The 27,381-nt window shown below is 40.1% G+C and overlaps 1 protein-coding gene across 9 annotated transcripts in view; it reads left to right on the top strand.

The window, feature by feature from the left end:
• The window catches only part of WDTC1 (WD and tetratricopeptide repeats 1), a 62,065-nt gene that overhangs the window by 21,565 nt on the left and 13,119 nt on the right, over positions 1–27,381 (top strand). For all 9 annotated transcript variants that reach the window (XR_013993740.1, XR_013993741.1, XM_081055506.1 and 6 more), the window contains 4 exons: positions 20,299–20,345; positions 20,914–21,025; positions 23,752–23,939; positions 26,513–26,695. Coding sequence is in view for 7 of the 9 variants with exons in the window: in XM_081055506.1 (XP_080911632.1) it covers positions 20,299–20,345; positions 20,914–21,025; positions 23,752–23,939; positions 26,513–26,695 (530 nt within the window). In the remaining 2 variants the exon portion in view is untranslated. The remainder of the gene's footprint in view (positions 1–20,298; positions 20,346–20,913; positions 21,026–23,751; positions 23,940–26,512; positions 26,696–27,381) is intronic.

Raw genomic sequence — 27,381 nt, 5'->3', positions numbered from 1 at the left:
AAAAACAATTGACAGTATTTGTTGCTAAGGACAAAATTTGAGCTTTTAAGTTAAAAAAAAGAATATAGGAAAATGTGTATCTGCTACCATAAACTTGATAGGTTCTCAATACTTAACAGACTTTCTTTGGTGTTATTAACAAATGTCAACAATTTTGTATAATGAACATTAATATTTGAAGATCTTCAAATTCAGAGTCGCTGTTTTGAAAAATGACCAATGTACAATGTAACAAAATCATACATGTAAAAGACCCATATGTAATATAAAATAGACCAATGCGTTTTAATGTAGCAAGGTAACAATAGTTCATTTATGTGGTTTCAGATTCTACATTGTAACTTTAAGAAACCATTATTTCTCCAAGGTTTAGTGTAGTATCAAAGAAAGATATCTACAATTACCTGAAAAGACTATTGAAATACTCTTTCCTATTTCAACTACTTATCTCTGTGAAGCTGGATTTTTTTTATATGCTTCAATCAAAATAATGCATTGCAACAGACTGAATACAAAAGTAGATATGAGAACCCAATAGTCTTCCATTAAGCTAGACATTAAAGAAGTTTGCAAAAATGTTAAGCAATGCCACTCTTCTCATTAAATCCTTTTGTCTTGGAAAATGTGTTAACTTATCATTCTATTGATATTTTAAATGAAATTAATAATATGAAATATTTCAGTTTTAATTTCTAATATATCGATAGATATAGCCCATGTAAATAAAAGTTCTTTGGGGATCCTCAATAATTTTTACTAGTGTAAAGGGATGTTGAGACTAAAAAGTTTGAGAGCCAGTGGTCTATAGAGCCATGTGAAATTAGATGACTGGATAATATTACTTAGAGAGAAAGTAGGAGGAGAGAGAAGCGGGCCCAAGACCAAGAGCCAAGGTGTCTGAGCATTTAGAGATTACCTATTTCTTCTCTGCTTCTACCCACAGGAAACAGAAAGAATAGGCATAGAGGTGGGAGAACCTGAGGAGAACATGGTATCATGGAAGCCAAGGAGGAGGGAAAGCTCAACTGTACTGATTTTTATAATCTTAACCCCCAAAAGGCTATCTTATTTTCCTCTTTTCTAGTTTGAGGGTGGAGGGGAGACTTCTTTGTGACCCCACACACACACAATGTAGTAATGAAAATGTTGTTAGAAGCCATATGACCTTGGATAAGTCCTTTAACTTCTAGCTCTCATTTCCTCATCTGTAAAATTATATATACACATACATATATATGTATATGTATGTGTATGTATAATTTTATATATATATATATATATATCTTTTTTGGCTCTTAGGTTTTATGAAGAGGAATAAAAAAGTTAATTTATGTAAATCACTTGGCATAGTGCCCAGCATATTGTAAAATTCATGGTATATAGCACTCAAATATTAGCTATTATTATTGTTATTTATTGAAAGCTTTTAAAGTTTCCTAAGATGCCGGTTCTCCGATGCTTATTTGACGGCAACTAACTTTTAAAAACACTTTAGGGTCATTTCTTTCCCTTGTTTTATTTCCTACCCATTGTCACATAACCCCATATTGGTTAACAACGGTTGATTTTTGGCATTAAGAAGAGGTAACTAATGAGGGTTGGAGGTATCATAAAAAAAGTAAAGTCAACAGTAAAAGCTCCTACCTGTTTGTGGTTATTGAGTATAATGTTTTCTTCTTTATTATCTGGGGGAAACGTTTTTCCTGGATTTCCTAATTTACTACTTTGTGTGATTTTTAAAAATGCAAAAGGAAGCAGAGAACTTAAAGAATGGAGTACTAAACATTTAGTAGATGCTCACTAAAAACCTGTTGGCTTGATTGGCTTTTTTTATTTTCTGTATTAGAGTTAGCTTTCTTAACCTTATTCAACCATACTATTTCTCTACCTTCCATCTTAATAATTTGGCCTGATTTTTACTTTTTGACTCCTAGTTTCCATTGTGAGTTACTTTAAAATTCAGAGCTTAGCCAGTCTGGTATCATGTTACCTTTTCTGCATATTGGTAGAATTTGTACTCACACAGATGCCTATTTAAAAAGCATCCAAATTAATTGGGATAACTTTATTTTTTATCTATTCTTTCCATTGTTTTCATCCTACAGTTCCCCAAGCTTCTGAAAAATCTACTTTTCTGAGCTAATGTTCTTTAATTTTCATATTTCTTTCCTGATAGTTGCTGTCTTCCTGTTTTCTATGACCAGTTTGCATACACCTTTAGGTCTTTAATTATTTTGTCCCTAGTTCTTTCTTTGTAAGGAAGATCTGAATCAAGAAACATATCAATCCCATTGCATTCTTCCCTTTTTATATTAAGAAATTGTCCTTGGCACTCTCAAATCTTGGCACTTTAGGTTTTTAAACTAAATCATGATCTAAAACCACTCAATAAAAAAAGACTCCACTCGCATCTCTTCTTTGACTGGAGGTTTGGATGAGTGACATGAATGATACCTCTTAAACATTTTTTCTTTAACCTAGCATATGACTGTTAGGCCCTTTCCTTTTTTATTATTTTTGATTAGGTAAACATTGATGTGGTTCTAATTTTGAAAGCTTAAAAGATCGTCGTCTCCCTCCCACTCTTTTCCCCAGCCACCTACACATAACTTTTCTCCCTGGAATCAACTAATCAACTTTAATATCCTTCCAGAGAAATGTTCTGCATAAAATTCTCACCTTTTCTCACAAATGTTAGCTTAACATGTTTACTCTTTTGTATCTTACTTTTTGGATTTAGAAATACGCTTTTTTGATTTTACCATATCAGTGCATAAATATATTTCTAATTTCTAATTTTTTCATGGCTTCAGAGTATTCTGTTGTGTGAATGTACCATAATTTATTTAAACTGCCTCCGTGATGGACACGAAGATTACTTACAATCTTTTCAATGTACGACATTATCCTTTGCAACATCATTTGGCACATGTGGGTGTGTATCTATAGGATAAATACCTATGAGTGGAATTAGTAGGTCACAGGGTATATGTATCTGAAATTTTGATAATTAGTACCAAAATGCCTTTCATAGAGTTTGTACCAATTTATACCCCATCACACTCCTTCACTCTTATTTCAAACATAATGCTCAGCAACTTTTGTTCTTTCCCTAATCCCAGTCTCTTCTCCCTCATGTATCCATCATGATTCTGAGCAATTTCACAAGTGAATGAAACATCATGGGCTGGAGAGATCTTTGTTCGGCTTCCTAAGAGAAATGTAGTCTAGGTTGATACTTGAACGATGGATGGAAGGAACTAGCTAGATATGTTGGGGGCGGGGGCGGTATACAGAGAGAAGTTGTAGGCTGAGGGGACAGCATATGAATGATGCGAGAGAATATAGAGGGCACTCAGTTCAAGAGAACACAGAACACAAGTGGAAGAAAGATGACAGATGAGGTTGATGAGGTGAGTGTGGGTAGGATGTTCATAATCAAGGACATTGTGAGCTACGAGTCTGTTGAAGACTGTGGACTTTATTATCCTTAAGGGCAGTGGAGAGCCATTGAATGGTTTTTACTAGGGAGAAATATAATCACAGTTAAGCTTTTTAAAAAAATTAGTCTCAGGGAGCGGCGGGTTAGCTCTGTTGGTTAGAGTGCAGTGCTCTTAACAATAAGGTTGCCGATTTGATCCCCACGTGGGCCACTGTGAGCTGTGCCCTCCACAACTAGATTGAAACAACTACTTGACTTGGAGCTGATGGGTCCTGGAAAAACATATTTAAATACATTTTTTAAAAAGTTAAAAAAAGAAAATTAGGCCTGGCCCCGTGGCTCAGGTGGTTGGAGCACTGTGCACCTAACGCCGAGGTCGCTGGTTTGATTCCCACGTGAGCCAGTGAGCTGCACCCTCTACAGCTAAGATTGTGAACAACAGCTCTCCCTGGAGCTGGGCTGCCGTGAGCAGCTGGAGGTCAGCGTGAGCTGCCATGGGCTGATGTGCTGCTGTGCTGCCATGGGCTACCGTGTGCTGCCAGGAGCTGCCGGTGGCCAGCATGAGCGGCTGACGGCCGGTGAGAGCTGCCGTGAGCTGCTGTGAGCAGCCGACCAACAACCGGCAACCGACTGCCTCAGCCGAGGGGAGCGCAAGGCTCATAATACCAGCGTGGGCCAGGGAGCTGTGTCCTACACAACTAGACTGAGAAACAATGGCTTGAACCGGAGTGGGGAGGGGGGAGGCGGAAGAAAGGGGGGGGAAATTTAATCTTGGCTTCAAAATGAAGACTGCTGAGGTTTCAACTGGGACAACCAGACCAGTTAAGAGGCTATGACAGTGATTTCAGCAGAAGTGATGGGTTGCCTGAACTAAAAAACAAACAAAAAAAGTAATTTGGATGGAGAGAAGTCAGTATTTTGAAAGACATTGAAAAGGTAGAATTAACAGCATTCTTAGTGACTGGAAAGTTAGGAAAAGAGGAAGTAGTCAAGTATGAAGGTCAAATTTCTGGGCTCGAGTGGCAGGGTAAATGGTAGTATTGTTCACTGAATTAGGGAGCATTGCAGACAGACTAGGGTTAAGGGGGAACATGATGAGCTTGATTATGGCTGTTCTGGAGCTGTAGGCGTTGTGTTGTCTGGCACTTTCTGGATAGATAGTTTGAATATTTGGGTCTGAGCTTAGGATAGAGGTACACATTGGAGACGTCGATTTGGGAGCAGTGAGTGGCGTATAGATTGGAACAATGAAAGTGCATTGTGATTACCTTTGGGAAATATGTAGAGTGAGTGGGAGAAAGCCTAGGATAGAGAAATAAAGAAGACCAATGTAAGGGCTGGATGGACAAAGAAGTATATGCAAAGGGTGTCATGAAAGCAACTAGAGGAATATGAAGGAAAACAGCAGGTAATGTTACAGAACCCAGATGAAGAAAGTTTCATTGAGGAGGAAGTGCTCAGCACTAACAAATACTGTTGGAGCAAAGTAAGATAAGGACTAAGAAGTATCCATTGATTTATGGCAAGGGAGTGACAACAGTAACCTTGGCAAGAGGTTACTTTTGTGCTGTGGGTTGAGGAATTACAGTCATAGGCCACATAATGATGTTTCAGTCAACGACGGACCGCATATATGACAGTGGTATACCATATAGCCTAGGCTGTACCATCTAGGTTTGTGTAAGCACACTCTATGACGTTGCACGACAAAAATCACCTAATGACATATTTCTCAGGATGTGTCCCCATCATTAAGCAGTGCATGACTGTATTGGGAAGTGAGGAACGGAAAATATCAAGTACAGGCTTCTCTTTTAGTCTGGCTACAAAGGGGAAGAGAAATGGAAGACTATAGCTAGATGTGGACTTGGCATTCAAGGAAGGACTTTCTTAGATTAGAGAAACTTGAGTATGTTTAATCCCAAGAGGAAAAAAATCAGTAGAGAAAAAGGAAAGCTGAAGATACAGGAAAGCTGGAAGACTATCTGGGGTTGGGGTTTTGTCAGATGAATGTTGCAAGAGAATGGTTGTAGTAATGAATTGTGGATCGTTAGGGGGGGACAGGGAAGGAAGTAAAGACATGAGGTAGCATGTAAGGAGAGAATAGACAGATTGAATGGACTTGAAGAATCATTGAGGCATGATGAATATATATATTCATATATATATTCTCTTTTTTCACTTACCAATATATCTTGGAAATCACTCATATCAGTTCATAGAGTTATTTTTCACTGTGTAGTACTTTATTATTTAGATGAATCAAGATGTGTTCAGTGAATTTCCCATGTATGGGCTCTCAGTTTTTTCTAATAGTTCGTACTTACAACCGTACCATAATGAATAACCTTGTGCATATGTATTTTAGTAGTGCTAGAGATGTATCTTCTAGGATAAAAACCTGGAAGCGGGAGTGCTGGCCAAAGGGTGAAATGAATGTGTGGTTTTGTTAGATATTGCCAAATTTCCCTTCATGGGAGTTGTACCATTTTACCTTCACAGTAGCAATGTATGAGCGTGAGAGTGCCAGTTTCTCCACAACTCTACAACAGACTGTGTGGTTAAGCTTTTGAATTTTTTACCATTCTGACTGATGAAAAATGGTATCTGAACATTGTTTTTAATTGGGGAATATTGGGGAACAGTGTGTTTTTCCAGGGCCCAGCAGCTCCAAGTCGTTGACCTTCAATCTAGTTGTGGAGGGTGCAGCTCAGCTCCAAGTCCAGTCGCCATTTTCAGTCTTTAGTTGCAGGGGGCACAGCCCACCATCCCATGAGAGAATTGAACCAGCAACCCTGTTGTTAAGGGCTCGCGCTCTAAATGAGCCATGCAGCCGCTTCTCTCAACATAGTTTTAAGTTACATTTCTCTTATGAGTGAAATTGAATATCTTTTCCTTATGTTTAAGAGCTATTTTAATATAATTTTGCCAATTTTGGTGTAACAAAGAAAGGAATAAATTTATATATGTACCTGCATATTTTTGCAAACACAGACACAGAATGGATAAACCGAAACTAATGAGGTTGGTCACCTCCAGGGGGCTGGAAGGTAGAGGAAGGGGAGTAACTCTTCTCTGGACCTTTTTGTAGAGTTTTTGCTTTTAGAGCCATGTTGAGGTTTTGTATATTCAAAAAGTAAAATGAAATCAACAAAGATAGAGGGGATGCCAACTAACCCAAGTAATTTTTAACATAATACTTTGACTATATGTATTTTCTTCAACCATATATATTTTAAAGATAAAATAAACTTTAAGAAAATCTTGATTGAACTGTAGTTAGTAGGTTTGACATTTGTGGTGGTATTGCTCTAGCAATTTCATAACTATTTGGTGTGTATTATAAAATTGAGCAAAAGAGTAATTGTCTCAGTGTTGTTGGGATCAATAATATCAATATTAATATACAACAAATATAATACTTATAATATTGATATAATAGATATATCAATGTTGTTCCCTGCTCACTATGGAAGAATAGAAATTCAAATATGGAATAGGGAAAGGCAAAGAAGAACTCTGAGGTATTGGATTGGAATTAGCACTATCAGTATGAATTTATGGTTTAAAAAATATATAAATATTAATGTTTATATGTTATTTCCAGCTCTGTTTTCTGAAAAGTTTCAGAGCAATGATACCTCCACAGCTATGATTTACTGGTTTCTAAATACCACTCCCCACTAAAAAGAACCAGGGGTGCGTGGAGAAGTAACTGGTTCCAGGTCTGGGACAAGGAGTGTCCAAGATGAGCCTACAACATCCTGTGGTAGAAGATAAACAAAAAGTAAAGAAATAATACGGAAGATGATAGGAATATATCATAAGGACACAGGAGCCAGCTCGAAGGGCATACTACTGGCCAAATCCACGATAATTTGAGCATTAGGATGAATAATGACAGTAATGAATTAAAACCTACTAAATAAAAAATATCTGAGATTGCACTAATAGGAGATAAGGGGAGGGAGAAAAGAACGTGGGGGGGGGGGCGTGGAGAGGAAAAAAATACTTCATTTTAGTAGATTGCCAGTCACTAAAAATGAAAAAATGATAGAGCTAGAAAATCAACATTTTGTAACCATTATACCACACTATACCAATAATTGATGAAGGCAAGAATAATCAGTGAGTGATTAAAACCACTGGGTGGAAGTTTGATAAAGGATAGGATATTTGCACGGTGGGGAAGTATTTTCCTCACAGATAACTAAGGGAGAAATAGTAACATTATAGTGGAGAAACCTGGTGATACCACCTTAACCAAGACAAATAAACATCATATGCCACCTGATAATGTGCACCGAGGAGGACACATGATCACTTAGGTAGGTAGTATTTCTGTCACAATGCCTCACCTAACACTAATCGCGAGGAAATAATCAGACAAATCCAAACCAAGAGACATTTCTCCAGAACAGCTGATATATTCTTAAAAAATGTCAATGTCATAAAAAACACAGGGTTAAGGAACTGTTCCAGATGAAAGGAGACTAAAAAGAAACTGACAACTAAATGCACTGTGTGGTCCTGGATTGGATACAAGATCAGGAAAATCAAAGGGATATTGTTGGGACAGTTGATGAAATTTGAATATGGACTATATATTAAAATAGTATTGTGTCAGTGTCAGAGTTTCTGATTTTAATAAATGTATTCTGGTTAAACAAAAGAATGACCTTGTTCTTAGAAATATATGAAGTAGTTAAGTATGTGCAGGGTCCTAAAGTCTGCAACTTACTCTCAAATGGTTCAGGAAAAACATTGTGTGTGTGTGTGTGTGTGTGTGTGTGTGTGTGTGTGTAGAAAGAGAAGGAGAGGGAGGAAGAGAAAGAAAGCAAATGTGGCAATGTTAACAATTAATGAATTAGGGGAAAGATATACTGGGGGTGCCCAAAAAATTTATACACATGACTTGTATTCATCTTTTGTTATCGGTATATATTGAGTATTACAGTTTTAATACAATTTTTTCCTTTCTTAAAATGTGTATACTTTTCTTGGCACCCTCTGTATATGGGTGTTTTTGTATCATTTTATATGTATGAAATTGGTTCAACATAGAAAGTTACAAATGTCCATTAAGAAAATACAGAGAACTGTGGAAGTGACAGCAACTGCCAAGAGACAGAGGGAGGTCAAGATTAGAGGATTTAGATTTAATACTTATTAGGATTAATTCTAAGATGTTCTGGTATATAGACCAAACCACTTCTCTATATTCCTTGGACATTGTTGCTGTGTGTTCCATATCCCCCTTTAGTTATATGCGCCAGCTCGGCTTGTCTCAGTGAATTTTATTGTCATAACTGAACAAGAGCCAAATATCCTGGGATTCCAGTTTGTGGCTTACAGCTAACCTTGGGGGTGGGGGGCACTTGCTTTCATTTTGGGTTGCATCGCCAGGATTTTCCAAGTCTGCCTTAAAGAGCTGATCACAGTTTGATTCTACTTCTTTCACTTGTGGGATTTCTTGGCACAGTATTAGACACATGGGAGAGAGGGAGAGAGGAAAAGAACCTGACTTTACAAATGAGAAGAGTAAAACCGAGCATTCCTAAGGTCATATAGTGGTAAAAATAAGATTAATAAGATTTATATTAGGCCTGTCTGGCTCCATAGTTCATATTCTTTCCTCCTCAACCATGTGTCTACTGTTTTTAAGGACTTAGCAAGTATTCTTGTCTTGGTGGATTTATTCTCTTGCCTTATTGGTTTTCTTAATATTTTCCTTAAACAAGTAGCAAGCATTATATATCTCACCTTCACAATCTGGCTTGATGCGTTTTGTTTCTTGTTTAAGTTGAACATAAATTCACTGGAAACAAGTCAGGTCAAACTAGATTGGTTTTCTTTTTTAATGTAGTTTGTAGACCAGGGCAGTCTCGTAGTGTAACCTGATTCTAACAGGTATAGCATAACCTAATTCTAACAAAGACTTGTCAAGAGTTTTTTTGCAATATCAGTTTAGAGAAGTAAATTAGATACCAAGTCACCCTCAAAGAAAAAGATGGAGGGGCGATCTGACTTTGTGAGAGATTTCAAGGACTATCCTTTAGATTAGCAAATTATGGCTGTTTGTTGGTTTGGTTTTCTAGTTTATTTTTTATTTTAAGTGTACAATTCAGTAGTATATTTTAGTATATTCACAAAGTTGTACAGCCATCATCACAATCTAATTCCAGACATTTTCATGACCACAAAAAGAAATCCTTTATCCATCTTAGCAGTTACTCCCTCCCTATCCCTTAGCAACCACTAATCTTTTTGTCTCTGTGGATGTTGCTCTTCTGGACATCTCATATAAATGGAATCATACAATATATGGCTTTTTTGTTCTGGCTTCATTTACTTGGCATGATGGTTTCAAGATTCATTTGTGATGTAGCATGAATCAGTACTGTGTTCCTTTTTATGGCCAAGTACCATTACATTATATGGATAGACCACATTTTATTTATCCGCTCATCAGTTGGTAGACATTTTGGTTATTACCACTTTTTGGCTATTGTGAATAATGCTGCTATCAGCATTTGTGTACAGGTATTTATTTATTTATTTTCTCTCTGGAAATATTTATGCTTTATATTTTATTATAATTTGCATTTTTCTAAGATTGCTAAAATCATAACATCTATTTGTATCTAACATATAAAGAATACCAGATTTTCATGCACTCCACACATTTTCTCATTGAGGTCTACCAACTCCAATGGCTTAGAGGATTAGAGAGGTTAAGTAACTAGCACATAATTACACAGCTGTTTGAAATTGTAATCCAATCCATATTTTCACAGTTCTCAGAAAAAAAATATATGTCAGGATTCCTTTGGAAATGACAACTTGAATATGAGGACTAAAGTCCTGTAGAGTTGCCCCTTTTTCAGTGGGAACAAGGTTCAACCTCAAAGTTTTATGTGGTTTGTTATATCATTTATCATTCAGGGTTCACCTAGAGAAGGCAAATCAATAGGATGTGTATATGTGTGAGTATATATGTATATACATATATATATGTATATATATACACACACACATGCATATATGTATATATACCGACATACGTTTTATATACATATCATATATATATACATAATATATATGTTTATGTATATATGTATACCTATATACATATATATACATACATATAGAGAGAGAGATCTTTTTTTTAGTTCCAGGTGTACAAAACAATGTAATAGACATTTATCATTTATATCCCTTGTCTACAGGTTTTTATATGAACATGTATTTTCAGTTCTCTTAGTGTATACCTAAGAATGGAATTGCTGGGTCATATGGTAACTCTCTGTTTAATTTTTTGAGGAACCGCCAAACTGTTTTTCAATTTTGCATTCCCACTAGAAATGCATGAGCTACCCAATTTCTCCATATCCTCACCAATAATTATTATGTCTTTTTTATTATAGCCGCCCTAGTGGGTATGATGTGGTATTTTATTGTGGTTTTGATTGCATTTCCCTAATGACTAATGATGTTGAATATCTTTTTGTGTGCTTATTGGTCATTTGTATATCATCTTTGGAGAAATATCTATTTGGATCCTTTGCCCATTTTTTAGTTGAGTTATTTATCTTTTTATTGTTGAGTTATAAGTGTTCTGTATGTATCCTGGATACTAGACCCTTATCAGATATGTTTTGAAATTTTTTTCTCCCATTCTTGTGGGTTGTTTTTTCACTTTATTAATAGTGCCTTTGATATACAAAAGTTTTTAATTTCAGTGAAGTCCAAATTATCTCTTTTTTTCTTTTGTCACTTATGCTTTTGGTGTCATATTTAAGAAACCATTGCCTATCCAAGATCACGGAGATTTACACCTATGTTTTCTTCTAAAAGTCTTATAGTTTTACATCTTATATATAGGTTTTTGATCCATTTTGAGTTAATTTTTATATATGATGTGAGGTAAGGGTCCAACTTCATTCTTTTGCATGTGGATATCCAATTGTCCCAGCACCTTTTGTTGAAAAGACTATTCTTTCCCCCATTGAATTGTCTTGGCAATCTTGTTGGAAAGCAGTTGACCTTAATGTAACGATTTATTTATGAACTCTCAACTCTATTCCATTTATCAAAGTGTCTGCCTTTATGTCAGTACCATGCTGTTTTGATTACTGTGGCTTTGTAGTAAGTTTTAAAATTGGGAAGTGTGAGTCTTCCAACTTTGTTTTTCTTTTTCAAGATTGTTTTGGCTATTCTTGCCCCTTGCATTTACATATGAGTTTTGGGGTCACTTTGTGAATTTCTGCAGAGAAGTGAGGTGGGATTTTGACAGGGAATATGTTGAATCTATTACCACCTATTTCTATAAATAAAATTTTATTGGAACACAGCCACACTCATTCATTTATTGTCTATGGCTGTCTTAGTGATTAAACAACAGAATTGAGTAGTTGTACCAGTCTGTATAGCCTGCTCAGCCTAAAATATTGGCACTTTTTCTGTAAAGAGCCAACCTCTGCTTTAGATGATGAAGTAAATTCATGTTCCAAAGCACCAAAGGGAAGATCTAGGAGTCATTTATTAATTCAGTCATATGTTCAAGCAAATAGTGCCTACAATATGCCAGGAATGTTCTAGCCTCTGGGAGATGAATACAGCAGTGAATGAGACCAACACAGTTCCTGGCCTCATGAAGCTTCTTGCTATGGCCTATAAGACACCCTGAGAATCTGGCCTCCACTCACCTCCCTGAGCTCATCATGCCTTACTCTACTCCCTTCATCACTGTGCTCTAGCCACATAGGCCTTCATTCTGTTTCTTCAGCTCACCAAGCCTATTGCTACCTTTGTACTTGTTCTTCCCTATGCCTGGCAAGCTTTTTCTCCTGATCTTTGTTACTTGCTCCTTCTCAAACATCACTTCGTCAAAGAGGCTTTCCTTGACCACTATAGCTTAAGGAGTATGCCATTACCATGTTTTATTTTCTTTCTGAACTCATCTTACTAATTTATGTGTTTATTTTTTCTTTCCTACCACCACTAGAGTTCTCTGTCTTATTTACCACAGTAGCCTTTGCATGTATGAGTACGTAGCATATCGTAGGTGCTCAAATAAAAAGACTGAATGAAAAAAGATTGAATGAATAAAGAGAATTTTCAGGATATATAGCAGATACAGGCTCACTATAAGAGAAAACTTTCTAATATGAATTATGGTTGTTGACTTGCCCCACTATACTTATACTTAGATTTTTAGGCAAAACATATAGAAGTTTAAATATGTATTAAGTTGCTCCTTTTCATGACTTCTAGGAGGATTTTTCCTCCCCCAGTAATCATAGTTCGCATCAGGCTATACTGTAAGTCTGGAATTATCACAGTGCAATGGAAAGAACATATTTGGATTTGATTTCCAATTCCTCCACTCAACAGTCAAAGTGGCCAAAGTGTTTTACAAATACTGACTTGTTTCCCACAATATCCCTATGAGGTTATGTATAATTATTATCTCCTTTTTCACAGATGTAGAACCTGAGACACAGAAAAGTTAAAGAACTTGCTCAAGGAAACACAGCTTGTACACATGAAACCATAGTTACTGTACTTTATGGACAATTTAACATATTTTCAAGGGTAATTATGTGAAGCATTTAGGACAGGGCTGACACATAATACTCTAAGTTTTAGTTATTCTTATTACTATTGCTATTCCGTATAGTAATTCTTAGGCACACTAAAATTTGAGAAACTATTGAACTAAATTAAAGAAGCAACAAAAGGAAAGATTTTATGGAGATTTCTGGATGTTCAGATCATTCTGCCTTGAAGATAACTATCAAATCATTAAGTGAATGGAGGGTGAGTAAAGAGTTTTGTTTGCCTTCAGGACTCGCTCCATTCTGTTATATTACATTTATGTGAGTTTAATACATGCTAATGAACACGTGTTCTAAAGTTTGAGTGAATTGATACATGTGAAAGCTTAGCACTTACCCTGACGTTTAGTAGGTGCTCAATTAATGTTTGCTGGATTTTAATCTAAATCTTGCTTTTCAGACTCATATTTACACTGTTAAGGAGTTATAGAGAAGCACTGGCCATCTGCTTCCCATCTTTCCTAGTTGGTATTTCTTGCGCAGGCTCCACTGAACATCTCTAACTTCCATGCTTTTTGGCATCGACCTTTTAAGTGGAACTTCTCTACACAAGGGTTTAAGTCTGGAGTCAGTGGGTAAGGTAAATGTGTACAAGATGGGGTTGCAGTTAAGAGCGGGTCCTTATCTGCAGTTGTGCAAACTGGGCCACAGGTTTGGTCGGCAAGCCAGGCAACTTCCTACAACATCCTTTAAGCTTGTTCCTAAAGCCTGATGTTCCTATCTTCTTCTAGGCTACCTCTCTCCTTCCCCTGTGATGGTAGAACTTTGTCTCTTGTTGCCATAGCCATGTCCTTGTCCTATGATTCATTCCCTTTTCTCCCAGGACCTTGTACATAACGGGTGTTGAATAAGTGAATTGTCTGTTTGGGCAGAACTTCGGGTAGCGATTTAATAGCTGCAGAAATAACTCTTTTTAAAAAGTAAATAAATAGGAAAGAATCCAGTTGTTCAAGATGTGTACCCTTTTGTGAGTATCCTGGCCATGTGGAAGGGTCTTTGAGAGCAGGGTCTGGAAAGAACACATACAGGTTGGCAGAAGAAGATAGTTCCAGAAAGCCAGCGTTTACCAAAGTGTGGTAGGCACCCTGCATGTATTACATCATTTTATCTTCACAGGGATCTTGTCAGGATGACATTATCATCATCCCCATTCCCAAATGAAAAAATCTGAGGCTTTGGGAATCTTAAGAGACTGCCCACACACCCCGGAAGAGGCCAAGACAGAATTGAACCCAGACAGCTCTTTCACTTTACAAGTCTGCCTCTCGCTGACCAGCCTTGTATCCTCAGCTTAGTCTTGTAAAAAGTAAATTTAGAAAAGAGGATCTCTACTCTTTTTGGTTATACCAGGATACACATTGATTTGCAGACTTCCTAGCTGTTTGCTTCTCTTTTTGTATTCCCTTGATGCAGTGGGTTCCGCCTTTTTCCCCTAGCAAGAATGACTTTTATTATTTTACCCCTGCGATTTCCACATTTTTGGTAGATTGTTAGCTAGTAAATTGTATTTATTAATAATGTTTCCCATTTTAATACACTTTTCCACGCCATGACTGCTTATCTGAACTCCAGATTTTATATATTTCCAGTCAAAGGCAAAAAACCATGACATGGCGCCTAGTCTGGGCTGCCCAGTCACCTACCTGTAAAGGTTTCCCACACCCACACTGGAGTTTTACATCAACTCACCAAAATTGGAATGAACCTAAATGTACAACACTAAGGTAGAGATGAATATGGTTTAACCTTTGGAGGAATATTCTATAGCCATTTCAAGTGATGTTTATGAGGAGATCATAATAACATGGGGAAGGGCTAATGTTACAGGTTTGGAGAAGAGAAAATAAAACCCCATCAGCTCTGTGAGCACGGGAGATATGTCTGTCTGCCTCACTCTCCAAACCCAGTACAGTACTGGCAGGCACACAGCAGGAACTGAAGTTTTAAGAGAGATAACCCAGAATTTAAAGGGCAGTGTGGCATCATAGTTAAGAGCCAAGTTCTAGAGTCTGTCAGACCTGGGCTCAAGTTCTGGCCGTACTGTTTACACAATATGGGATGTTAACCTTTTCCTCACCTGAAAAATGAGAATGGTAATGGTGCTTCCATCACAAGGTAGTTGCAAAGGTGACCTAAAAGCATAGGTGAAGGGCACCATTTTGTCGCTAGTACATGGTGAAAAAGTCCTTAATATATATTAATACTACTATTGCTGCTATTATTACCTTTTTTTCCTCTTTATTGAGGCATGATTTACATACAAATAAAGTGCGTAGGTCTCAGGTATTGAGTTCGTCCAGTTGACACTTGTGTAACTATAGAAACTATAGAATCTTGTGTCACGAGACAGAAAATCCTTCCATCACACTACAAAGTTCCCGTGGTGCCCTTTATGGCCAACCCTGCGACCTCAAGCAACAAACCACTTTTTGGCTTCTGTCTCAATGGATTAGTTGTGCTTGTTCTTATACTTTATGTAAACAGAATTACATACTGTATATTTTTGTGTGTTTGGCTTCTTTCGCTTAGCATGTTTTTTGAGTTTCATCCATGTTGTCGCACATATCTATAGTTCTTTTCCTTTTTATTGCTGTGTAGTGGTACACGTAGATGGATGGACTACATTTTGTTTATCCATTCCCCTCTTGATGACCATTTGGGTTATTTCCAGTTGGGGGCTTTTAAAAATACAGCATCTATGGATATTCTTATACCACTTTTTATGTGACAAATGTTTTCATTTCCCTCAAATGGAATTACTGTGTCATAAGGTAGATTAAAGCTCAACTTTATATGAAACTGCCAAACAGTTCTCTAAGGTGATGGTAGCAATGAAATCTCTTCTTAATCCAGGTGGAAATAGGGGGGCATTTGAGGTAATCCCGCACAGCCAAAGACTTTGGAGTCATATTAACCTGGGTTCCCAGCTGGGCTCTGGTGTTTGCCATTTGTGTGACCCTGGGTAAGTTATTTAATATCTGGGACTTGGTCTTACCTGTAAAAAGGAGTGGTAATCAGATCGTGTATATGAATATCTAGTATCCTACCCAGCAGTGGAACACTAAGGTGGGGACCGTAGTGCAGGCTCTAAAGGGGTCCACAGTCTGTAAAGAATTTTTTTTATTAGTCTCAGGTGTACAAAACAATGTGCACCCCTCACAAAATGATAACCCCCTGTAAAGAATTGAAAAGCAGTAACAACGACTAAAAGTCTATTTGCTTTTTATCACAAGCACCTATGATTCTACACAGTATCAGTGATAAAAAGCTTCTATTTGCCTCTTTCTCCATGCTGCCTAGAATACATAGTAATTATGAATCTTTAATAAAGTTAAGCAGGAACTAAGAATTAGGTTGTAATTTGGAACTTAAGTGAGATTTGGAGCTTTTATTTCAGAGTCTTTCCCTGTATACTTTGTTTTCTCCAGGTTCCTCGTATACAAAGCTCACTCTAGAAACATTTCCAGGATTCCAGGGAGACACCAGAGAGTTATTCCTCTTTAGGAACCCTCCTTTCAGTTCCTGAAAAGTTTGAGGTTTAGGGGTGGCCGGTAAGCTCAGTGGGTTAGAGCATGGTGCTAATAACACCAAAGTTGCTGTTCTATCCCCACACGGGCCACTGAGCTGTGCCCTCCTTAAAAAAATAAAAAAAATAAAATTAAAAAAAAAAAAGTTTGAGGTTTTTCTCCCCTTCTTTTTATCCACTTTTTAATTCTGATATGTCATATGCATGTTTTCTTCCATTATATTTTTCAACATAATTATAAATCGTGCACCTATATCTAAACCAGCCTAACCTATCAAGGCCAAAATAACTCGTCTTAAGCACTCTGTTCCTTATAGAGTAGCTTCCCAAACACGTATTCTAACTTATAAAGCCTTTTATTAATATTTTTTGACAATACAGTTGATCCTTGAACAACACAGAGGGTTAAGGGCGTCAGCCTCCACACAGTTGAATATCTGTGTATAACTTTTGACTCCCTAAAAACTTAACTACCCTCAGTATCTGTGGGGTATGGGTTCTAGGACCCCCAACAGATACCAAAATCCGCAGATACTCAAGTCCCCTGTATAAAATGGCGTAGATCGGTGCATACAGTCAGCCCTCCCCATCCATAGACTCCCAACCACTATTTACTGATTTTACCTACTCGATTACCAGTCTATTTTAAAAAGATATAATTCAGGAACAGCCACACAGGAGAGGTGCATAGGGCAAGGTATGTAGGCAGGGGCACAGAGAGCCTCCATACCCTCTCTGAGCATGCCTCTGTCCCCAAATCTCCATGTTATTACCAACCCAGAAGCTCTTTGAACCCTGTCCTTTTGGGGTTTTATGGAGGCTTCATTACATAGGTACAATTGATTAAATCATTAGCCGTTGGTGATCTGTTCAACTTCCCCAGAGGTCAGGGGTTTGGAACTAAAAGTTTCAACCCTCCAATTATGTGGTTGGTCCCCCTGGCAACCAGCCTCCATCCTTAGGAGCTTTACAAAAATCACTTCATTAATAAACTCAGGTATGGTTGAAAGGGGTTTGTTATAAATATCAAGTCATCTTTATCACCCCTATCACTTAGGAAATTCCAAGGATTTTAGGAGGTCTGTGCCAGAAACGGGAATGAGGACCAAATATGTATTTCTTACTATAAATCACAGTATCGCAGCAGGTTACCTAACCTCTCTGGGCACTGTTTCTCTTATCTTTGAAATGAGTAATGATACCTGTTTCTTAAACAAGATAATGGATGTAGAGTGCTGTATTAGTTCCTGTTGCTGCCATAACAAATTACCACAAACTTAGTGGTTTAAAATAACACAAATGTATTATCCTACAGTTCTGTAGATCAAAAATCTAACAGGTGTCTCACCAGGCGGAAAGCAAGGTCTTGACAGGGCTATGTTGCCGTTCCTCACTTCTCGAAGCTGCTGCATTTCTTGGCTCCTGCCCCCCTTCTTCCATCGTCAAAGCTAGCAGATCAAGTCCCTTTTACACCTACTCTCTCTGTTCTCTGCCACTAAGAAAGCTCTGACTTTAAGGACTTGTGTGATTATCTTGGGCCCACTGAATAATCTGGGATAATCTTCACATCTCAAGGACCTTAACCTTAGTCACATCTACAAAGTCCCTTTGGCCACCTAACAACATATTCATAGGTTCTGGAGGATGAGGACATGTATGTCTACAGGGGCCACTTTTCTGCCTCCCACAAGCGCTTAGCACTGTGCCTAGGTCTGTAAGCCCTCAGTGGGCGGCAGTCATTCAAGACCCTGGTACTCTGGGAAATTGCCAACTGCAGATGTGCCCCCAGGCACAAGTAACTTACAGCCTGGTGAGAAAATGAGAGGGTTGAGGACAGAAATGATTCTAACCCAGGAAGTGACCAAAGCAGCCGGTGAGGTGTCAGCCAGCAGCCATAGGAAAGCGAGAGTCCTCAGGTCAGCAAGTGATCTGACAAGTTTGAACAGTAAATGTGTCAGGAACGTATATAAGTGCAGAACCTGGAAGGAAATGCGTTTCAACCAAGATGAGAATGGTTATAAAGCAAAGGGTAAGAGGGAAGAAGGCAGAGGAAAGGCCTTTTCTGACTAGACAGTCGGGGAATTAGATTTGTCTATATCTCTCGCTGCTTCCTGTTAGTTCCACTGAACTCATTTGTTCATTTGTGCAACAGATACATGTGCCAGGGACTGTACCTGGCCTTAGGAATGCCATGAACACAATACACAAAAGCCTGCTTTCTCAGGGCCCAGTCTGGTGAAGCAAATAACCATGTCGCCTCAGAGCCATAATACAGTGTGACAGTCCTTCCTTGCCCACAGGAAGGGTATGCTTTCCTCCCAAATTGACATGACAGGGAAGGCATCTTGAAGGCAGTGCCTATAAGCTGAGACCTGAAGAATGAGTTGGAGTTTATCAGTGAGGAGGTTTTGGGCCACAAGTAACAGCCCAACACAAATAATGAACTGATTGGCTCACTAAAGTGGAAGTCCAGGAGTAGAGGAGGCATCTGGGTTGGTTACTGGTCACTCTGGCTTCATTTTTCTCTGATTCCCTTCGCTGGGCTTCCCCCCCATGACACTCTCAGGTTGGCTTCCCTCATGGTGACACTTCCAGGTGTCACATCAGTACACCCAGCATCCAGAGGAAGAAAGACATCTCTTTTATAGACTCCCTCCTGAGAATGAGAAAACTCCTTTTCCAGAAGCTCCCAGCAATTGTCCCCCTTGCATCTGACTGGGGTCACTGGCTCATTTTTGAGCCAATCCCTATGCCCAAGTGAATGCTGTGTCCACTTTAGCTTAGGCTAAGTTTTTCAGCGTATCACTGTTGAAAAAACAATGGATTTACATTTTCTGAAACACATGGTCTGACTTGGGGCAGGGGGATAATTAAATGAAAATCAAGGTACCATTAGGAATGAGGGACCGGGAGAGAACAGAAAGAAGAGTATGCAGGGAATGCCTTCTGACCTGTTTTCTCCTTCTCCCATGTAAGACTTGTTTCTTCAGACCTTCTGCTTTTCGTGGATTCTATTTCCTCATAACTCTAGCTTTGCCATGATTTCTCTCTGTGCTGGCTTTCAACTTCAGTATCTGTTAACTGCCTTTCTCCATGTTTCTCAAGTCAAATCTCCAAGCTCAAGACTCTGGCCCAATCTGCCTTACTATACCAGACTCCACATACTGGAAGTAAATTCCAGAAGGTCAGGGACTTTGCTTTGTGCACTGCTGTACCCCCAGCATCTGAACAGTACCTAGCACACAGTGAGTGCTCGATAAATTAAATATATGCCTAATGAATGAAAGATCAGCCTTCTAGTTAATTGGCTGCCCTTGGTTCAGATGCTCCTCTAGGCAAATTTTCTGTGACTGAGGTGATGACCCTTGAAGGGACTGTTGACATGTCCCTTCTAGTGGTAGGAACAGATTTGTTGGATTTCACTTCTATTACTTACTATTATCTGAACTTCAGTTTACTTTTCTGTAAAATAGGATCAATGACACCTGCCCTTTATGACTCGGGTGTTCAATATCAAGTGAGATCATGAATATGAAAGTACTTTATAAGATACTAGGCAGTTTAATTCAGTTCCGGTCACTCACATGCACCTGGAAAACATTGATGATGGAAAGGTTAGTTTACCTGTTCATTTCCACTTCTTAGTGTTGAGTTCCCCAGGAGAACCTCTAACTGGCTCTTTTCTTGTCCCTTTCTGTTTTTTTCCCCAGGGTCACTCAGGATGTGTCAACTGTCTGGAGTGGAATGAGAAAGGAGAGTAAGTATTAGCTAGAGCACCTAGGGGGTGCTGGAGAAGGGAGCGGGGAGGCTGAGAGAAGGGGGCTTTCCTTCCTCTTTCTAGATCTAAGGAAAAGAGTGGACCTAAGTGAAAAGAGACTGCTGCTCTCTGCTACCGTGTTTCCCTGAAAATAAGACCGGGTCTTATTTTTGCTCCAAAAGACGCATTAGGGCTTATGTTTAGGGGATGTCATCCTGAAAAATCATGGCAGGGCTTATTGTCTGGTTAGGTCTTATTTTCAGGGAAACACGGTAGTACTTAAACAGTGAAGCTCAGATAGATGGAAGGTTGAATGACCATCCAAACCCTGTTTTTTGTTTGTTTGTTTGTTTGTTTATCAGCTAATGCAAAGTTTAGGAATAATGGAAAACTCTCCAGATAAAATAGAAGAGAATCAACTAATGTTTACAAGATAACCTTAAATTCTGTGACATCTGCTGTTTTTCAAGTTCTGTGTGGCCTAACTCCTTATCATCTGGGAATGTGGGGTGGGGGAAAGGGACCCACACACTTGAGGAGAGGTCAGAACCCCTCACTCTGCTTGCAGCTTGCTGGCCTCTGGTTCCGATGACCAGCACACGATTGTGTGGGACCCACTGCACCACAAGAAGCTGCTCTCCATGCACACAGGACACACTGCAAATATCTTCTCTGTCAAGGTGAGCAGGATAAGCCACAGAGCAAGTGAACAGGGTGACAGGGCTGTGCACGTGGTTGTATTTGCATGTTTGTGTATCATGTACTCCCTGGGGTCACAGACACCTTTGTAATCTGATTTCTCTGATGGTGATTCCTGAAACCCCATCTCTTGTCCATGTTCGACTTCCTCTCTTAGAGCCAACAGGCCAGCTCTCGATGAATTTATATTTATGTGAGTGGTGATGGTGGGAGGTATGGTTCTGAGCATGAATTTAGATAGCAGGCAGACCTGTGGTTCCCTCACCTGCCTCTTGAAAGCTGTGTGAACTAGGCAAATCAACTGATCTCTCTGAGCCTTTTGCTCATCTGTAAAAAGGAAGTAACTAAGGAAAATCCCCTGGATTCATGAATAAATAAGCAAATAAATCATTTAATTTTTAAAAAGGAAGTAGCAGTCCACAGGGTTGATGTTACAGTTCAATGAGATGATTGATTTAAAAAAGCGTCTGGCGCAGTTGCTTTTAGCTGTAGTACCTTTCGTAGGAAACGGGTCTGATTTGTTGGTGGAGGGGAGTTGAGCTAAGGAGAGTTGGGAAGGGACTTACAAGTGTCTCAGACCTCTGAAGACTTATTATGTGGGAATGACATGAAACGTATCCCCTTTGGTCCCAAAGAACAGACGTAGGTCCACAGAAGCAACTGTGGGCCTGATGAAGGAAAGTATTGTCTGACGCTTAGAGCAATTTGCAAAAGGTAGAACGGACCCTCTGAGGATGTAGCACATGCCCTAGCTCTGAGGTATTCTGCCTGCTGGGAACTCAATTTGCCAGGTTTAAGATTAAGGTTGGAGGAAATGACCACTAAGGACATTTCTAGCTCTGAAATGCTATAATAGATACATGAACATAAGAGTGAGGCTGTCCTTTGGAAAGCCTCACTAACTTAAGAAATATCTCCCTAATCAATATCAAGAGGAATTACAAGATACCTGAAGAAGAAGGCAGATTCAAGAGCTCAAAACCTACTTATTTCCCTAAACCCAAGCTCTGATTCTCGTCTCCTGTCCCAGGGACCAATCATAGGTGAACTTCTGTGATTTTAGAAACAGAACAATGCTGATTCGCCTCTTTCGTGGCAAACAGAGACTGCTTTCTGCCCCTAAGAAGTGATAGGTCCAGTTTGAGTATGTGGGGTCACATCTGGGGAAGGGACCTAAGCCATCAGTTTGGCATCGTAGAGCACAAACCGTTGAGTTCAGAGACCAGAATTTGATGATAGCTTTGATACTCCCTAATAGTAAGACCTTAAGCAAGGCGCTTATATTCACAGACCCTCAACCTCCTCTTCTGTTAAAAAAAAAAAAAAAAAAAAGCGTGGAAAGGATTCCTAGTCTCCTGGTAGTAAAACACTATACTTCCTTAACCCACGAGCTCCCCCTGGTGGCAGCTACAGTGTGTGGTGAGTGTGGCGCAGCCACAGGTTCTTCCCAAGGGCTCACCTGTTTTATTTCTTTTGTGCATGGAATACATGCTGTCTCCAGACAGGATTAAAGACTACTAATTGCCTCTAAAATGTATTAAATTCCATCAACTCCATCTAGCCCTTGTCCCAGTGAGCCATTAGTGTGGGAAGAGTGAATTGTTGCTCTTCCATGAACATTTAAGTCAAGTGGGACTATAGTTGTTTAAATGCAGAAATATAGCCCCCCGCACCCCATTCAACCTTGCTGTGGGTTGGGAGAAACTTTTCAATTCAGAAAGAAAGATAATTCAATCTTTTGAACTGAGAAAGAAGAGAACTCAACACCACACCCAAATAAATATTTTTCTTCCCTCAAAACAAGGTGATAGAACAGCATACTTTTTAAAAAATATTATTAAAAGCTGTTTATGGCTGTTTTGTTCTTACCATGTATCATCTGGAGTATTTCGCTCTCGACCTCATCAGAAGGTGGGGTTCTTGTTCTTTTTAATAGCCACATAGGGATGTATCTTTTAGACACTCAGCCCTTCCCCAAGGTCTAGCATTTGAGCCAGTTCCAACATTTGTCATTATAACGAGTGCTGCTCTGAGCACTTATGCACAGGTCCCTTTTTTCTTTCAGAATTATTTCTCAGAAATGGAAGTTTTGGGTCAAAAGACAGAAATAGTTTTTACCTTTGCTACTTATTGCCAGATCGTTCTCCAGAAATACTTAAATCAGTTTAAAACACCCACTCCCTTAAAATACTGAAAGTCCTTTTCATTTTAAGACTAATTTGTTTCCTAACCCCCAGGTTATTAAAAGTGGTCATGAGGCAGTAGGGCGCATGGGGGTCACACAGAGTTTGAACACCATTCTGCTGAATGTTAGTGCTGAACCTCAATTTTTAATGAGGTTAGAAATTATTTTAAGTACCAATAAGATAATGCACCTACCCTGGTAAATGCTTAATAAATGGTAACAGCTATGATTATTAGCCACTCAGCTCTTACCTGGGGAAGAATCAGAGGGAAAGTTTTCCTTAGGTAGTCCAACTTGACATAAGTCAGGCCCAAAGTAAAGGTACGTGTCCCAATTTTGACCTTTAGGCCTGGAGACTGATGCTCAAGATCCAAAGTTTTCTTGGCGGGTTGTCTTGGGTGGGCTTATTTTCTTACCTGATGTGGAGAAGGAAAGAGGGTGCTAATGTCCAGGCCAGTCTCCTTTGGGGCCCAGCCCTACCCCCACTGCCTGCCAACCTCGTCTTCAATCTCTCTGGAGCAGTTCCTGCCTCATGCTGGGGACCGGATCTTGATCACGGGGGCAGCCGACTCCAAGGTGCATGTCCACGACCTGACGGTAAAAGAGACGATCCACATGTTTGGCGACCACACAAACCGGGTGAAACGCATCGCCACGGCGCCCATGTGGCCCAACACGTTCTGGAGTGCTGCTGAGGATGGGCTTATCCGGTAAGGGCTGACGCATGATATTGCGTGCTGACTGCCCATGCCCACCTGCCCACAGGCCCCGCACCTTCCCTCCAGCAGAGGTCCGGCCTTGTTAGACTGCCCAGGGCAGCGGTCTGTGGACAAGCACAGCTGGGAACGTTTGCTTACCCTCCGCTCACCTTCCCCACTCTACCCTCTCCTGCACTACGTCCCGGCCCACCAACCTTCTCTCCCACCTCAGATGCAGTCTGCCTCCTCTGGGCTTTCGCACTGCTGTTCTCTCTACCTGCTTTTCTCTGTCCCCAATTCTTTCTGTGGCTGACTCTTTCTCACCCGAAGGAGATCTGCTTAAGAGTCACCTCCTCAGAAGCACCTTCTCTGACCCCCCTGTCTAAAGTAGACATTATTCTTTGTCTCAGCACCCTGTTGGGTCCTCTGTAGCTTTAATCTTCATCCAGTTATTTTATTTTAGTTACTTGTTGGTTTACTTTCGTGTCTGTGCTCCCTCACTGAATAGTAAACTCTCTCGGAGCAGCTCCATGTCTGTCTTGTCCTGGGGTTGGGTGCCTAGAGCCCAGCACAGTGCCTGGCACGTGGAGGCACTTGATATATTTCTCTTGAACGACTGGTCAGTGAGCGTATGCCTGTGAGGGGGAGAGCCAGCCAGAAATGGGCAAGTGGACCGTCCCCTTTCCAACGGCCCGTTTTGTCACACCTTTGCCTCTACTTCCCCTCATTCTAAAATGGTCTCATGCCCTTCTTTAATGCCTCTGTTCAGATGTGACCTTAGAAATTTTTCTTTGTCTTCCCAACCTGCTTTAACTGCGTCCCTTAAGGTCCTACAGGATGTTGTGCCCGCTTCCCTGTTACACAGGAGGGGAGGTATCTAAGTCAGGTATGAACTGGAACACAGCTGCTTCTAAAGCAGGGCACTGAGGCCAGGCAGACCTGAGGTCAAGTCCTACCTCTGTCACTCAGTGTTTGACTGGGGCAAGTCACTTCACGCCTGCACCTCAGTTTCCTTGCCTATAAAATGGGAACTATCATAGTATCTCCCTTGTTGGTCTAAGCTTTGAAATTGAGATAGTGCCTGTAAAACCTTAGCACAGTACAATACATCCTCCCGTAACGTCATCATCCTCACATAACGTTCCGCGACTTGAAGCGAAACGACGTATCATGAAAACAGTTTTACCGTAGGCTGTTATAAACAAAAGTTGAGTTCCTACAGCATCTTATCAACATAATAAGGAAACAACGTTGAATGGAGGAAAAGACACCATTTAAGCACCTGTACTTAGAAGAGTAGAAGATGGAAAGCGCTTGGTCAGGGACGAGTCCAACTGTGTTGTACTTGTTGGCCTAACTGACCAGGCTGTGTCAGGGCAGCATCTTGGGCACTGGGTCGGAGCCTAAGCACTGAGGTGCGGTCACAGTCAGAGAAGGTGTCTTGGTAGAAGGTGAACATAAAGTGGCCTTCCAGAATGGACAGGATTTGGATGGGCCAGGAAAAGCAGAGTGGACTCCAGCTTGAGCAGAACTTGTGAAAGCAGGGGTAGACGTGGCACATTCAGAATAAAGACTTCTGTGTTTTTATTGACCCACGTTTAGAAAACTGAAGAACAAAATTGGAGAGGGATATGAAATCAGGTCTTGAAATCCAGACTGAGTTTGGTTTTAAAAATACACTCATTAAAATTGCACTCATGCTAAAAATATTGAAGAATCCCTGCAGCTTTGAGCTGCAGAGTTAGCTTAGAAAGATAAGGTGAACAGTGAAGAGGTCGTTGCAGATGTCTGGGTGCAGTAGGTAGGTGAGCACACTGAATTCCCTCCCACTCTCTGCATGTGCTGGTGTGATCGGCCCCGGAAAAGCTCCCCCCGCTACAGCAGTGGGCGTCTACTGCTGCCAGGTGGACGTTTGGCATGACCTTTGCCACCCGCATGGGAATCTTGGGCTCCTCTTGGCTCTTGGTGTTTCTAGGTAGCTTTCAGATGATCTCCAGATCCTCTTTTCTGTCACCTTCATACTTCTTTTGTTTCCTGCAAGGAACTAGATTTACAATGAAGAATTAGAATTAAGGAGCAGAGCAGCCTTAGGAAGCCATCCCAGCTCTGCATTTACTAGCAGTGTCGTCCCAGGCAGGTTATTTAACTTCTTTGAACCTCAGTGTTCTCATGGTACCTAGGGATGGTGTGAGGATTTAATTAGATGATACGTGTGCAACACTTAGGGACAGTACTGGATACAAAGCAATTTCTCACCAAGCGTTAGTAATCAGTAGTAATAGTACTCAGTAGCAGTGATACTGACATCTGGTTTTGTGTGTGTGTGTGTTTTCTTAAAAGGATACAGTAGTGTCTATCTTAAGGAGTAATGTTAGAATAAAACAGTGTGTGAGAAACCTCCTAGAGGAGCCTGGCACCGAGTGGGCACTCAAGAAATAGGTGTGGTTTTTGACATTCTTATTATTTACAGACAGGTCCAAAGCCCCTCCCAGTGCCCCCCTCCCCTCCACGCATAATGAGGCCGTGGCTTCTCTTCTGCGTTCCACCCTGGGCCCCCAGCCCCCTAACTCTGTCCTCTCTCACAGCCAGTATGACCTTCGGGAGAACAGCAAACACTCGGAGGTGCTGATTGACCTGACGGAGTACTGTGGCCAGCTGGTGGAGGCCAAGTGCCTGACCGTCAACCCCCAGGACAACAACTGCCTGGCCGTAGGAGCCAGTGGGCCCTTCGTGAGGCTCTACGACATTCGCATGATCCATAACCACAGGTAGGAACAGCTCAGCCTCCTGCCGACAAGTCCCTGGGAACCTGCGGCCTCTTTCCCTCATTGCCATGCCCTCTTCCTTTTGAGGTGGGTTTTTTAAAAACAACTTTATTTCATGCTTATTTTGGAAATATGAAACTTGTAATTTAAAAGTTACCCATAATCCACCACCTGAAAGAATCACTGTGTATAATATTTTCTGCTTGTTCTTTTACTATGAGTATTTGTACAGAGTTATAACCTTGTATGTGTAATTTCTTTTTTGCACATGTAATTTTATTTATTTATTTATTTATTTTTTCATCAAAAGTAGAATACACTTAGAACCTCCACAGAATTCCCAGCCCTGAGCGGCTCTGCCAGCCGGGGTTTCAAATGGAGTCCTGGGACAGGTCTAAGAATGTCTGGCCTGCTTTACTATCATTCATGGGTTTGGGTGACCCCTGTTGCTCTTCACACACGACACGAGTTAGATTAGGCCTTGAGCCTTATCTTCCTCATTTGTAAAATGAGGGTAATAGTATGGTAGTGAGGCCCAAGACAGCTGGTAGGACCTCCGTGTAAAGCACTATAATGTATGTGTCTAGCTGTCTTGGTGGTGGACATTTGGGGTTGCTAAGGTAAAGAAGAAACGTACCTCCTGTATCTCTCAAGAATACAGACTTGGGTGTTCCCCTAGGGAGTGTGGT

This window comes from Rhinolophus hipposideros (genome assembly GCF_964194185.1).
Source record: "Rhinolophus hipposideros genome assembly, chromosome: 8".
Classification (NCBI taxonomy): Eukaryota; Metazoa; Chordata; class Mammalia; order Chiroptera; family Rhinolophidae; genus Rhinolophus; species Rhinolophus hipposideros.
The sequence above is the reverse complement of the archived record's forward strand: the minus strand, read 5'-3'. Positions and strand labels throughout refer to the sequence as shown.